General features: G+C 34.0%; 1 protein-coding gene across 4 annotated transcripts in view; it reads right to left on the reverse strand.

Annotated features, from left to right (window-relative positions):
* The window catches only part of pak1 (p21 protein (Cdc42/Rac)-activated kinase 1), a 45,985-nt gene that overhangs the window by 11,500 nt on the left and 21,137 nt on the right, over positions 1 to 13,348 (reverse strand). For 2 of the 4 annotated variants that reach the window (XM_052532020.1, XM_052532021.1), the window contains exons 2-7: positions 9,782 to 9,998; positions 7,866 to 7,960; positions 6,934 to 7,081; positions 5,455 to 5,492; positions 4,743 to 4,856; positions 106 to 310 (exon numbers count right to left, since the gene is read on the reverse strand). In XM_052532020.1, coding sequence (XP_052387980.1) covers positions 106 to 310; positions 4,743 to 4,856; positions 5,455 to 5,492; positions 6,934 to 7,081; positions 7,866 to 7,960; positions 9,782 to 9,974 — 793 coding nt within the window. In that variant the 5' untranslated portion in view covers positions 9,975 to 9,998. Of the gene's footprint in view, positions 1 to 105; positions 311 to 4,742; positions 4,857 to 5,454; positions 5,493 to 6,933; positions 7,082 to 7,865; positions 7,961 to 9,781; positions 9,999 to 11,556; positions 11,709 to 13,348 lie in introns of those variants that run through there. The other 2 variants (XM_052532022.1, XM_052532023.1) reach the window with 2 other exon arrangements.

A 13,348-nucleotide genomic window follows, 5' to 3' on the forward strand; every position in this document is an offset into this window, starting at 1 on the left:
ACCCCCAAAATTTTGAATGGTAGTGTATTGTATATGATTCACAATGCGCTCTACAAATATAAACGTGACCTCTGACCCTTGAGTGTCTCGTGTGTGGACACTTACGCAGTTTCTCGAGTATCTCCTCGTCGGTCATCTTCTTCTTGCGTGTTTTGTCGGTGTTTTGTGGCGTGGAGGGTGTCGGGGTGTTGGTGGAGGGTGTTGGGGTGGGGCTGCCTCCGTCAGCGGCCACATTACTGATGGGTGACGTAGCTGCGTCTTTGGTGGAGAGTGGAGGAGGGAGGGGGTCGATAACGGAGCGCGTGTAGATCTGTGGAGGGAGACGACATTAGCAGTGGAGGAAATAAAATACTAATATATTTAATCAAATAAAATAAAAAGTAAAATGAAAACTAAACTAAGTAAATAGATAAAATAAAACAAGTAAATAGATTTAATAGATTAAGATTAAATTAAGTAAATAAATTAAGATAAATAAAAAATATAAATATAATTAATATAAACATATATTAATAAAATACAAATTATAATTTAGATAGATACAAATGAAATAAAATGTATATACGTATATAATAGAATGAATTAGGTAAAATAAAATATATTTAATAAAATAAAATAAAAAGTTGAATAAATAAATAAAACAAATATATTAAATAGATTAAAACGATGAATAGAATATATATATATATATATATATATATATATATATATATATATATATATATATATAAAATAAAATAAAAACATAATAAATTATAGATATAAACCTAATCAATAAATGTATATATATGAAAAATATAAATAAAATAAATTGGTTTCCAGTCCAGTTTCTTAGACACATGTATCAGACCACATGGGGCCCAAACGGAGCAATGGATGATTCACAAGACATTCTGGGAAAGGACCGGCCTGCTGGTACCACAGACACAATAAAACACATATCCCAGCACAGCTCGGTCTGAAGTGACTCAAGTGAATATAATTCTCTCCTCAGAACAAAACAGAACCGCCAGGATCAGCATCACACACATTCACAGAGACAAACCCAGATGATACTGTATGAAAATAAGTTTGCCTGAAAAGAGTGAAAAAAAAAACCAATTACAATTTGTTGAAATTGTTTGTTAACCAAATCAAAGAAGTCCCAATGCATTTTCACAAAACATGTTTGGGCACTAAGTCTCACCCCAACAAACAAACAAGATTATTGTTCTTTAAAGGTCCCGTTCTTCATGATCCCATGTTTTAAACTTTAGTTAGTGTGTAATGTTGTTGTTAGAGTATAAACATTATCTGTAAAATTCTAAAGCTCAAAGTTTAATGCCAAGCGAGATATTTGATTTAACAGAATTCGCCTAAAAAAAACGACCCGTTTGGACTACATCCCTCTAGATCCTGCAGCAATGACGTCACTAAAACAGTTTTTGACTAACCTCCGCCCACATGAATACACAAAAAGGGGGCGTGGCCTTGTTGCATTTGAAGAGTGTGTTTGTCGCCATGTCGTAGAAACGCTGTTATTTTCATCTTGGAGTCCAATCACCTTTGTTTGGGCTTCCCAGGGACGCTGTACTTAGAGATCAATGGTTACAATTAATGTTTAACTCTGTTCCCGAAAATTATAATCCACATGTAAAACTATGTGCAGCCAATTTTGCTGAGGACAGCTTGCTGAGGACAACTTTCTCAATCAGTTTATAATGCTGTATTCGCACAAAGATTATTCTTGAAAGATGGAGCATTTTGTCTGGAGAAGGTTTTGTTTATGGACTACAACCAGAAAGTGTATCTTATTATTTAAGTTGGTGCGTTTAACAGTTTCTGTAACTTATTACACAAAGGGCAACGCTGTTTAGCTTTGTTAACTAGATGTTGTTAGTGCTGTGCAAAAAAATCTAATGAGATTTGCATGCGCGTCTCATCCATAAAAATGCTCCTGTGACTATAAATACATCTCCAGCACATGCTCCTGCCCACTTGCTTCTCAAAACTAGCCCAATCACGTTACCAGGAGGACAGCCTGCTCTATGCTGCTGTCGAATCACAACACAGGAACCGCTGGCCCAATCAGAACTCGTTACGTATTTCTGAAGGAGGGACTTCATAGAACAAGGAAGTCATCAGCCCGTTTTTATGACAGTGAAAACATCGGTATACAGATTGGTGAATTGTGTGAAAAATACTGTGTTTTTTTTACACGCGAAACATGAACATGTTATATTGCACACTGTAAACACAATCAAAGCTTCAAAAAAGCGCGAAAAACGGGACCTTTAAATTACTTGCGCTCGGAGTGAAATTAGAATATTTATCCCCTGTCTTCCCGAACATATTTTGCCCAGATTTAGTGGACACTGTAACATGAGCTCAAAGTAATCAGAAATGCACTACAAGCCGCCTGTGGCCAAGCATCGTGTGTGTGTGAGTGTGTGTGTGAAGTGAACACATTACAGGACATCGTTCATCTCCTCTGACCTAATGAGGGTGAAACCCCTTCACATCAAAACCACACATGAATGAGCGCTGATGGAGCATCTTTAATCAACCCGGGTGACTAGAAGCCAACCAGGACTGATCCAGTGATCTCCAGACAGATGAAAGGAACACACACACACACACACACACACGCGCGCGCTCCTGTAATAAAGCTCCAGTCACCTACCCCCGCTCTGAACACATGCATATTTATTCTGTAATTACAGGTAAGCTTGGAGGCGTCTAGAGTCAGAAACTCATTATTCTAGACTACAGACCGGACTGTCACGTATCTGCATCTTCCAGACAACACCCACAAATCCAAAAACATCTTACAGCTGCCCGTCTGTCTGTTTAACCAACCAGCAACCACAATAACCTACTAACCACTTCACAACTACTCAGAACACCTTAGAAACCGCCTGGACACCAATAACCACAACCAGATTATCATCATTAATTCTAACAAAATCTATTCAAAATATTTGGTTTATTTAAATAAATCTGCAATAAAACCAATATTAGATGAAAATCTTAAATTAGAAATGTTGCCTTGAAATAAGCTTCAGGTGAAGATGGAAAATTACTAACCGGAAATAAAAAATAAATAAAACTGAAACTAAAAGTAAAAAAACAACAACTATATATTAATATTTAAAAATAAAAATAATTCAAGCTAATTCACAATATTTTAAAAACTGTATTAGTGTATATATAATACTAAAACAAAACTGCTACTAACCACCTCCCAAACACTCATTAGCAATGCTCAAGGAAACGGTTACATCATCTTAGTAAGTGCCTAGCAACCACTTAAAAAAACATAAACAACACCATATGAAACATTCACCTAGCAACCTTAGAAAACACCTTAGCAACCACCTGGCAACTACACAAACATAAAATTTCAATAAAACTGAAAAATAATGAATTAACTAATAAAACTGAGTAGGTATATAAAAAATAAGAAAAATTACAAAAGGACATAACATTACAAAAAAAAATCCATTAAAAATAAAAAAAATAATTGATTAATTAAAATCATTAATAAATTATTAACTATATAAAAAAATACTATACTAGTATATAAATCATATATATACAGGACCTGGAAAACACTTAAAATACCTTAGCATTTTAACCCTTAAAGGTTTAGTTCACCCAAAAATGAAAATGAGGCTGTGGTTTTAAAAGCTAGAGTAAAGTGATTATTACGTTTTAAATATGAATATTTTTATTATAAAAGCGCATTGATTCGCTACAGAAGACCTTTGTTTACACCCAGGAGCCGTTTAAGACACTTTATTATGGATGGGCGCTTTTTATAGGGATGTCCCGATCCGTTTTTTTTTGCTCTCGAGTCCAAGACATTTGATTTTGAGTATCTACCGGTACTGAGTCCCGATCCGATACTTCTATAATACATAAAAAATAATAAAGAAGAGCGAAAAAAACAATCCAGGATGTTCAATAAATTACATTCTGAAATATATTAAAATAGAAAACAACTATTTTAAATAGACTATTACAAATATTTCAAAATTTTACTGTTTTGCTGTACTTCGGATCAAATAAATGCAGGCTTGGTGAACAGAAGAGACTTCTTTAAACAACATTAACAAGCTTACTGTTCATCACTTCTGACTGGTAGGATAGACAACTTAAATTTTTCTCTAATTTCTAGCTTTTAATTGGCTTAGAAATCTATAAATGCTGGACGATAACAAATATTAATGATTTGTTTATATACAACAAACACTGTTTATCACATAATAAGGCAAAATATTTTCTATACTGTATTAAATGCTATGTCAATCAGCACTGCATTTTTCATATACTTTTTCACCTGCTGGAGATACCATATATTGTCGTAATCGTATATTAATGTCTTCGTGTTTCAAAAGTTTTAGTTTTTCTGTGAAAACAACTTTTCATACAGCGATAGCTGGGTGCTTTTGTCCATATTAGGAATTTCCTGATTTGACTTTCTGCGCAAGAGCGCCCTCTGGCATCGAGTATAAATCGAGTATTTATTCACACCTTTATTAAATATATCCGAATTCGATTGAGTCTGAAACCATGTGATTGGGCCCAATGTAATGATAGAGTTTGATGGATCAAAGACAATTTTTTAATATAACTCAGACTGGATTCGTCTGAAAGATCATATACACCTAGGGTAACTCAGGCTTAGAGTAAAACGCGGCCTAATTTAAATTTTGGGTGAACTTACCCTTTAACATTGACCTATTTAAGTAAACACTCACAGATTTTGTATGTTCGGGACGGGGTGCGATGGTTGGTGGAGGCGTGGCTTCATCCTCATCATCATCCTCGCAGACCGTGGCCACGGCAGGGGTCTCGGAAACGGTCTTGGAGTTCTGCGGAGCATGAAACAAGCCGAGCAGGAAGTGAGGCTGACCGACTGACATCACAACATGAGTGCAAAACAAACCCAATGCCGACATGCCAACCACAAGAGCAGCGCTGACCGCATTCAACCCCAGCGGGCCTCACAAGATGACCCAATACACCACAACTAAAACATTACTCCCCATCTTGCTTTGCATCTAACCTGATTCAGTCTGAGCTACGGATATGGCAAAGCTCAGCAGGAGAACTGGATGAAAAAGATGCTGATTCACAATGCAGAGAGAGAGAGAGCGAGAGAGAGAGAGAGAGAGAGAGAGAGAGAGAGAGATGAACCCATTGGCACAGCCTCGAGTGGCTGGCATCAGTTCTGTCCTTCTGTTGAGTGGGCAGCTCTTATTGGACTCTGTCACCTTGTTGTTCACTGCAACCCCCACCCCATCCATTTTAGATCTTGGTTCCCGTCTCTTCCCCCCAGCAAACTTCCACCCATCCTATCCTCTGTCATGTGAGCAGAGAAAACCTGCCTCCACATTCCCCCCTTGACCTCAAACACTTGCGTGTCACAGATAAACATGGAAAACACAGTCGGACGGCACAATAACTCACCACTGCGTTGGAAGAGCTGTAGTTATCGGCACCTTTGTCTGAAATTAAAAACAGAAGAATGAGAAATGGACTATAGAAATAAACAACAGACAACACATCACTGATCAACTGCTGATTTATAATGGATTTGGTGGCTGGTATAAACCCATTTGGTTAATTTATTGACATAGAATGATTGTTTAATTCTTACATTTACTATAGTAAAACGTAATACTAGGCCTGAGTTTCTTCACGTCACTGAATAAATATATAGATGTGCAATAAACAACAGTATTTGGTAACACTTTATAATAACTGCATGCTATTAATCATTAGTTAAGCATTAGGAAACAGTTAATTAATCATTTATAAACCATTAATAAACATTAATAAGCAGTTTATAAATACAGATATAACTGCTTTATTTAAAAGCATATCTATAATGTATTTTATAATTGTTTTTTCATACTTTATTAATTAATGATCAATTTAACATTTCTAAATTAAGTATAGCATTATTTACACACCAGTTATTAAGGAGTTGTCAGTGGTTCATAAGATCACTTAGAAATTGTAAGTAAATGATTAATAAACTATTTAAATGTGCATTCATACATCTTTTTATTCAGACATATAGTAATAGTTACTTATAGTGTTAATAAATGGTTTATTAACATGTATTTCTACTGTAATTCAGGTAGTTATAAAACATGTAGTTGTTAGTTAACTATTTTTGTGAGCTCATCTAAAGTGAGGACTATTTATGCCTTGTAAAGCTTTTACAAATGAGATTTAAAGGCTGTTAATATTTATATGTTCTGTATCACTGTGTTGTGTTTGTTTTACGTTTTTTGTTTAGAAGATAACTGAGCCTTTAAATATCCTTTATAAATGCTTTACAAGGCATAACTAGTCCTCACTTTAGATGAGCTCACATAAATAGTTAACTGACCACTACTAAATGCTTTATAACTACCTGAATTTACTACATTTCTTGTGATCTTATGAATCACTGGCAACTAAATAACTGGTTTGTAAATAATGCTATACTTCACTGAGAAATGATAAATTGATCATGAATAAAGTATGAAAATACAATTATTAAACACAGTATAGATATGCTTTTAAATCAAGAATAAAGCATTTATATCTGTATTTATAAACTGCTTATTACTGTCTATTAATGCTTTATAAATTATGAATTATCTGTTTACTAATGCTTAATTAATGATTAATAGTGTGCAGTTATTATAAAGTGTTACCCAGTATTTCTAAACAATCTTGTGGTAAGGTTTTTGTGTGTTGTGTGCTCTTGTGGTAAGGTGTGTTCTAATCCACACACACACACACACACACACACACACACACACACACACACACACACACACACACACACACACACATATATATATATATATATATATATATATATCTGTATGATACATAATTACAATTATGTGAGATGTTACAGCTGTATTATGTATGAAGTGTGCATCACACCTGTAAAACTCATGTATTTCTGACTGTTGCTTGTTTCTTTAGAGTCGTAGAATTTAAGCACATCCAAAACGGCTTGAGGATTCTTCTTCTGCTCGAGTTTAGTAATGTTGGACGTCTGGAGCAACCGAGCCCACTGCTCAGGCATGCCCTACATAGAGAGCCACAAACACAAGCACAGTTTAAACCTCGTTAATCAGCCTATGCTAGTGACAATGAAAGCATGCGCATGCCAAAAGCAATGGTAAACCTGACAGACAGATAAATATGGTCACATTGTGATCAGTATGATTGGTGAAAACACACTCATGGTTTTCTACCCACCAACGTCAGTTTAAGGTTCTGACCCACTGGCTCTCATTAACACTCATTACACACGGAACTCAAATCAGTGTCATACGGAGGAAACGTACGGCATATTTAGGGGTCTGGAAAAGACCACAGCTCATTTAATATCTTATCAAATATAATAAACCAGATGTAAAGAGGAGACAGTTCTGGATCTGGAGGTTAATCCTGCGAGTCTGAACTGCTGGAGGTTAATTTTCTATATTTGGGTTGCTGATGTCAAATTAACAACTTCAGACATTTTTCTTTCCATTCATCGTTTTTTATAATGCTTTCTTTAGCAGTATCTCTTTAGAATCAAGTCAGTTCATTTATTTTAAAAGTTAAGTCCAGCGTAAAAGTGCTATTTAACAAGTTCTTAATTAATTTAACATTTAAAATTTGGCTATAATTTGTCATAAAAGTAGTCAAAAGCCAATATTTTGTTCCCAGTGGTTTGATACAAATCTTAAACTGGATCAACACAATCAAATGTGAAGTCAGAAATAAAAAGAGTCTAATGATCTAGAAATATATGCATATGTGATAATGTCTGAAGGTATAAATAGAATAGTTTTCTACAGGAAATGGTATTTTCTCAGACTTACGGTAAATTCTCCAGTGACGGCGTCAAAGCCAACATGGATGGTGTGCTCAAAGTCCGACGGCAGAGAGATCTCTGGACGCTCTTTCTTCTTATTGGCTGAAGACGAGGATGGGGCGGAGACACAGTGGAGTGTAAGAAGAGAATACGAGTTAAGGGATGTCTAAATGTAAATGATTCCAATCACCTACTCTAAACATTCATCACATTTTTCATTTAGTCTCTTTCTTAGACACATACGGTATAGAATAGCGGGAAACTAAAGTGTACATTTTTTTGAAATTATATTTTATATAATGAATTAAAGTTTGAGTTTGAAAAAGGTTTTCAGTTTTAACTAGTTTTAAAGCTTGAAGTTTGACAGCCATCAGAAAAACAGAGACAGACAGATCATTATAGCATGCATGTTTCAACATGTTGTTAATGCTTCTTATGTTTTAGCCTTTTTCTAACATTTTAACATATTTCTAGCATGTTATTAGCATGTTTTAGCACAATGTTAACATGATTTAACACATTGCAAACATGTTTTAACATTACATTTATATTTAACATACGCTTTTATCTAAAGCGACTTACAAATGAATAAAAAGATGCAATCAAACCAACAAAAGAGCAATATGTACTGTAAGTGCTGCCACAAGTCCTGGCTTGTCTTATGCAGTACTCATAGAAATAAAAAGAAAACAAGTAGATAGAATAGAAATAGGATAGTGAACGCTAGTGTTACAGAGTTAAGTTTTTATAATAAATAAAAGATGGAATAGAAATAGACTAGAGAATGTTAGAGTTAGAGGGTTACGTTTTTTAAATAAATAAAAGAGAATAGAAATAGAATAGAGAACGCTAGTGTTAGAGGGTTAAGTTTTTATAATAAATAAAAGAGAATAGAAATAGAATAGAGAATGCTAGTGTTAGAGGGTTTAGTTTTTATAATAAATAAAAGATAGAATAGAAATAGAATAGAGAACGCTAGTGTTAGAGAGTACATTTTTTATAATAAATAAAATAATAGAAATAGAATAGAGAACGCTAGTGTTAGAGGGTTACGTTTTTTTAATAAATGAAAGAGAATAGAAATAGACTAGAAAACGTTAGTGTTAGAGGGTTAATTTTTTATTAAAAAATAAGAGAATAGAAATAAAAGAGAGAACGTTAGTGTTAGAGGGTTAAGTTTTTATAATAAAATTAAACAAGTAGATGGAATAGAAATAGAATAGAAAATTCTGGTCTTAAAGGGTTGTTTTTTATAATAAAAGATTAAAGTTGAGTTCAGTTTTTATAATCAATAAAAGAATAAAAGTAGATATAATAGATAGAATAGAGAAAGCTAGTGTCAGAGAGTAGTTTTTAATGAATCTAGCACTAGTTTTATACAATATACTAGCTTTCTGCAGTTTTAATCTCAGAGGTTTTTTTGGATTTAATAATGACATTATTACAATATATATACACAGTCATGCATCTATTGTGCTGTTTTCCAGTTCCTGTGTCACTCATGTGTGCAGATGCTGCTAATGCCTATTAAAAACGTCCCTATCTGCTGTGTGCTGAAGCCAGGCAGGGTCTTTAATATATTAATGATGTGCTAACGGCTGGTAATTAACAATAAACAGGCCTTGCAGAAAGACGAGCCGCTCTGAATGCAGGAGTGAGACGGACTCTTGACACGGAGACAAGTGCGGATGCACAGGTGTTTGGAGACGAGTCTTATACAATGAGAAAGTGTGAGAATCTGCTGCCACAAATGAAGGAGAATATCAACCTCAAAGTCAAAAGGTTTACAGTCATAAAGTAAGATGCTTGTGTTTATTGTGAGCTTTGACCCTGAATGACTCGCTCTAGAAATCCTGTTCTTGCTGGATTGTTTTTAAGTCCTCTTTTTAAAAATAGTATTTTTTTTAATGAGTTTTCACTCACTCTTGTCTCCTCCTCCGGTGAGTATGGATCGGATGAAGCCTTCTTTTCTCCTCTTGTCCTCTGGGTTGGGCGGCAGGGGTTTGGAGCCGTGATTCAGTGGGCCTGAGTCTTTACCGGACGAGCCAATCATGGTGCTGGTGTTTCTCATGGGCGGAGCTGGCGGCTTGTCTTCTACTTCCCCATTGTCTGACATCTTCAGCTGTGGGAGTGGCTAAATCTGGAACACACAACCAATCAGAGCTAGTGAGTCGGAGAAAAGGGAGGGGCTAAAGTAAATCAACCGCAGGGGTTGCTGGAATGAAACTGAAAGCATGATTAGATTAAGCAAATTACCACCAATCTTCTCTTAATAGTACTTAGATGAAACTAGGACACAGCAGAAAAAAAACTGCTACGCCAGGAAGAAAACATCATCTGTTTCAGACCATTATATTTCTATGTATTATTTTCATTTAAAGCATGCTACAGGTCAGCAAGATTTATTTTATTTTATAAAAAAAAAATGCATACTTCTATTTATCAAGGGCGCATTAAAATGATTAAAAAAAAAATCACCAGAAAGACATTTCCATTTCAAACAAATGCCTTTCTTTTAAACTTTGTTCATCAAAGAATACTGAAAAATAAAATGTATGAAGATTTGCACAAAAATATGAAGCAGCCCAACAACATTGAAAATAATCAGAAATGTTTCTTGAGGAGCAAATCAGCATATTATTCTGATTTCTGAAGATCATGTGACACTGAAGACTGGAGGAATGATGCTGAAAATACAGCTGCACATCACAGAAATAAATTATATTTTAAAATATTTCACAGTATTTTTTTATCTAATAAATGCTATATATATAAATATATATATGTGTTTTTTTAATCATACCAACCTTAAGCTTTAGAGGTTTATTCAAATCACCAACCCTAATTTGAGCAATAACAATATAATTAGTTCCTTATTAAACACCACAAACTGAAGCATAACTGAATGTTCTTGAGATTTCTTTTCTGAAAGGTGCAGACCGTCCAAAAACAGCTCTGTCTTTGCATGATTCAGCGCAGCGGCTCTGACATCAGTCCTGACACCTCGACTCAATAAACCAGGATTATGTAATACTGGAGAGACTGGATTATTTTTGGGCTGTGCTCAGTAAATATGAAATGCTACTTGGAAGCTGACATGTTCTGCTGTTCTCTATTTAAACCTACTTTACACAAGGTTTTGCTCAAATCGTTTTATTAACATCTGACATTAATGACCACACAGAGACTACATGGAATATTTGTGCTTTTAAAAACTAATTTAACTTGACCAAAAAATGTTTAGCTCAAATTAACTAGAAGGGGAAAAACAGATACTAGTTACAAGACCTAAAATGCACTTTTCCTAAAACAATTATACAATAATAAAATAATAAAACTCATATTTATGGAGTAAAATCTTTAGGCCATTAATAAAAAAAAGATTATTGGTCAAGTTATGTGAATCTATGCACACAATCCAAACAGGAAACGGAGATAACAGCATCCTGACAAATACAAGCACTGCCCAGCCCTGACACTGATAAAACTAACACAGTCCTTATCTTTACATACAACACTGTCAGCTCTAGTAGAAGTATGACAGCAATTACATTAAATGAACATCTATTTTACACAACATTTATTTTCGAAATGGCCAAATCTCAGTCCATCACTAACCTCGCGTGACCATATCGACATCCACACGGACATGTGAATATTAAATACACGTCTGCTGGTAATCTGTAATAAAACTTCACCTCACCAAATGTTGTCCAGCATACTGACAAACACTCAATCCCAGCAGTATTCCAGAAAGAACAGCACCTTTAGATCCCGTCGGACACTGAGCGAGCGTGTGTGTGTGTGTGTGTGTGTGTGTGTGTGTGTGCTGGCTTTAAGAGGCTGTGGCCTCCTTGATGTGATGTCACAGGTGAACAGGAAAGACTATGAGTTTGATCTGTGACTGACAGGACATGAATGGTGTAACATGATAGCTGAGACTGAGAAACACACACACACACACACACACACACACACACACAGATAATGCAAACAGTATTAAAGTGTAAAGACACTTCAGCCATGAGCAAACAGACATCAGAAAGGCAGCAGGGCAAAAATTCATACAACATGAGTGTGTTACAGACACAGTAACACTAAACACACACACACAGCTGGTGACTGTTTGAGATCGACGGGGTCTGTTGTGTGAAACCCTTGTCGTTCATTTCCTTTCACTTCTACTGGTTTATAATGAGCTAACCCTAAATTTAAACCTCACCCAAACCTTTTTGCAGTTTTATATTCTCCTCAAATCATTATTTATATCTTTATCAAGTAGTTTTTTTCTCTTTTGGCTGCTCACTCAGTGTAACTGATTTTAGGTTTAACTATCCTTAGTCCTCACAATAGGCAAAACCTGACCCACACACACACACACGCGCACAAACACACACACGCACACACTCACACACTCACACACACACGCCCATGCAGACTCACATTTCAGACAGTGCTGTCACAATTAGCAGAGGTCTGTCATCACTTTGGTCTCTTTTATCAGACACACACACACACACACACACACACACACACACACACCCCTTAGTTAAACTAAATACAGAGTCGAGGTGTTAAAGTTAATCTGCTGATAAACGTGTCTACAAAAAGATTTGACTGAAAACACATGCACAGATCTATTTAAAAAAATAAAACGGATACATAAAATAATTAATTGATGAATAAAAATATTAATAATGCATACAAAATATTAATACAAATAAATGTAAAAATTAAAAAATTCGATAACTAATTACATAATTTTTTTTATAAATGGGCAAATAAAAACAAAAAAGCGAATAATAAATAGATAAATAATAATAGATAATTAAAAAATGAATAAATAGATAAATTAATATTTAAATAAAAATAGATAAAAAGAGAACAAAAAAATAAAGCTAAAGAGATGGATGGTACAGTAAATAAATTATTAAATAAATAGATTACTTCATCATTTTTGGGAGGGAAAGAGCAATTGGACAAAGAAATAAAAAAATGTATTATTAATTATATAATAACTAAACACCTAAATAAAATTAGACAAATTATAAAAATTAATAAGAATAAATATATGAAAATAAATTAAATGTAATACATAAAAAATAGATAACTAAATACATAAAATAGATCGATAAATGGGTAAATACAAAACAAAAACAAAGAATAAATAGATAAATAATAATAGATCATTTAAAATGAATAAAATCATTAAATATTTAAATAAAAATAGATGAAAAAGAACAAATAAATACAGATAAACAAATGGATGGATGATAAATAAATAAATAAATAAATAATTAAATTTATAAATTTATTCATTTATAGGAGAGAAAGAGCAATTGGACCAAAAAAAATATTATATATATATATATATATATATAGGCAGAAAAAAAATTAAGAACGAGAATATAGTGATTTGACCACACACCCTAAACGCATCTAAAGAAAATTACAAATGAAAAAAGTACAAAATAATTGTGAAAGTTTAAA

Source organism: Carassius gibelio, chromosome A18 (assembly GCF_023724105.1).
Source record: "Carassius gibelio isolate Cgi1373 ecotype wild population from Czech Republic chromosome A18, carGib1.2-hapl.c, whole genome shotgun sequence".
Lineage (NCBI taxonomy): Eukaryota > Metazoa > Chordata > Actinopteri > Cypriniformes > Cyprinidae > Carassius > Carassius gibelio.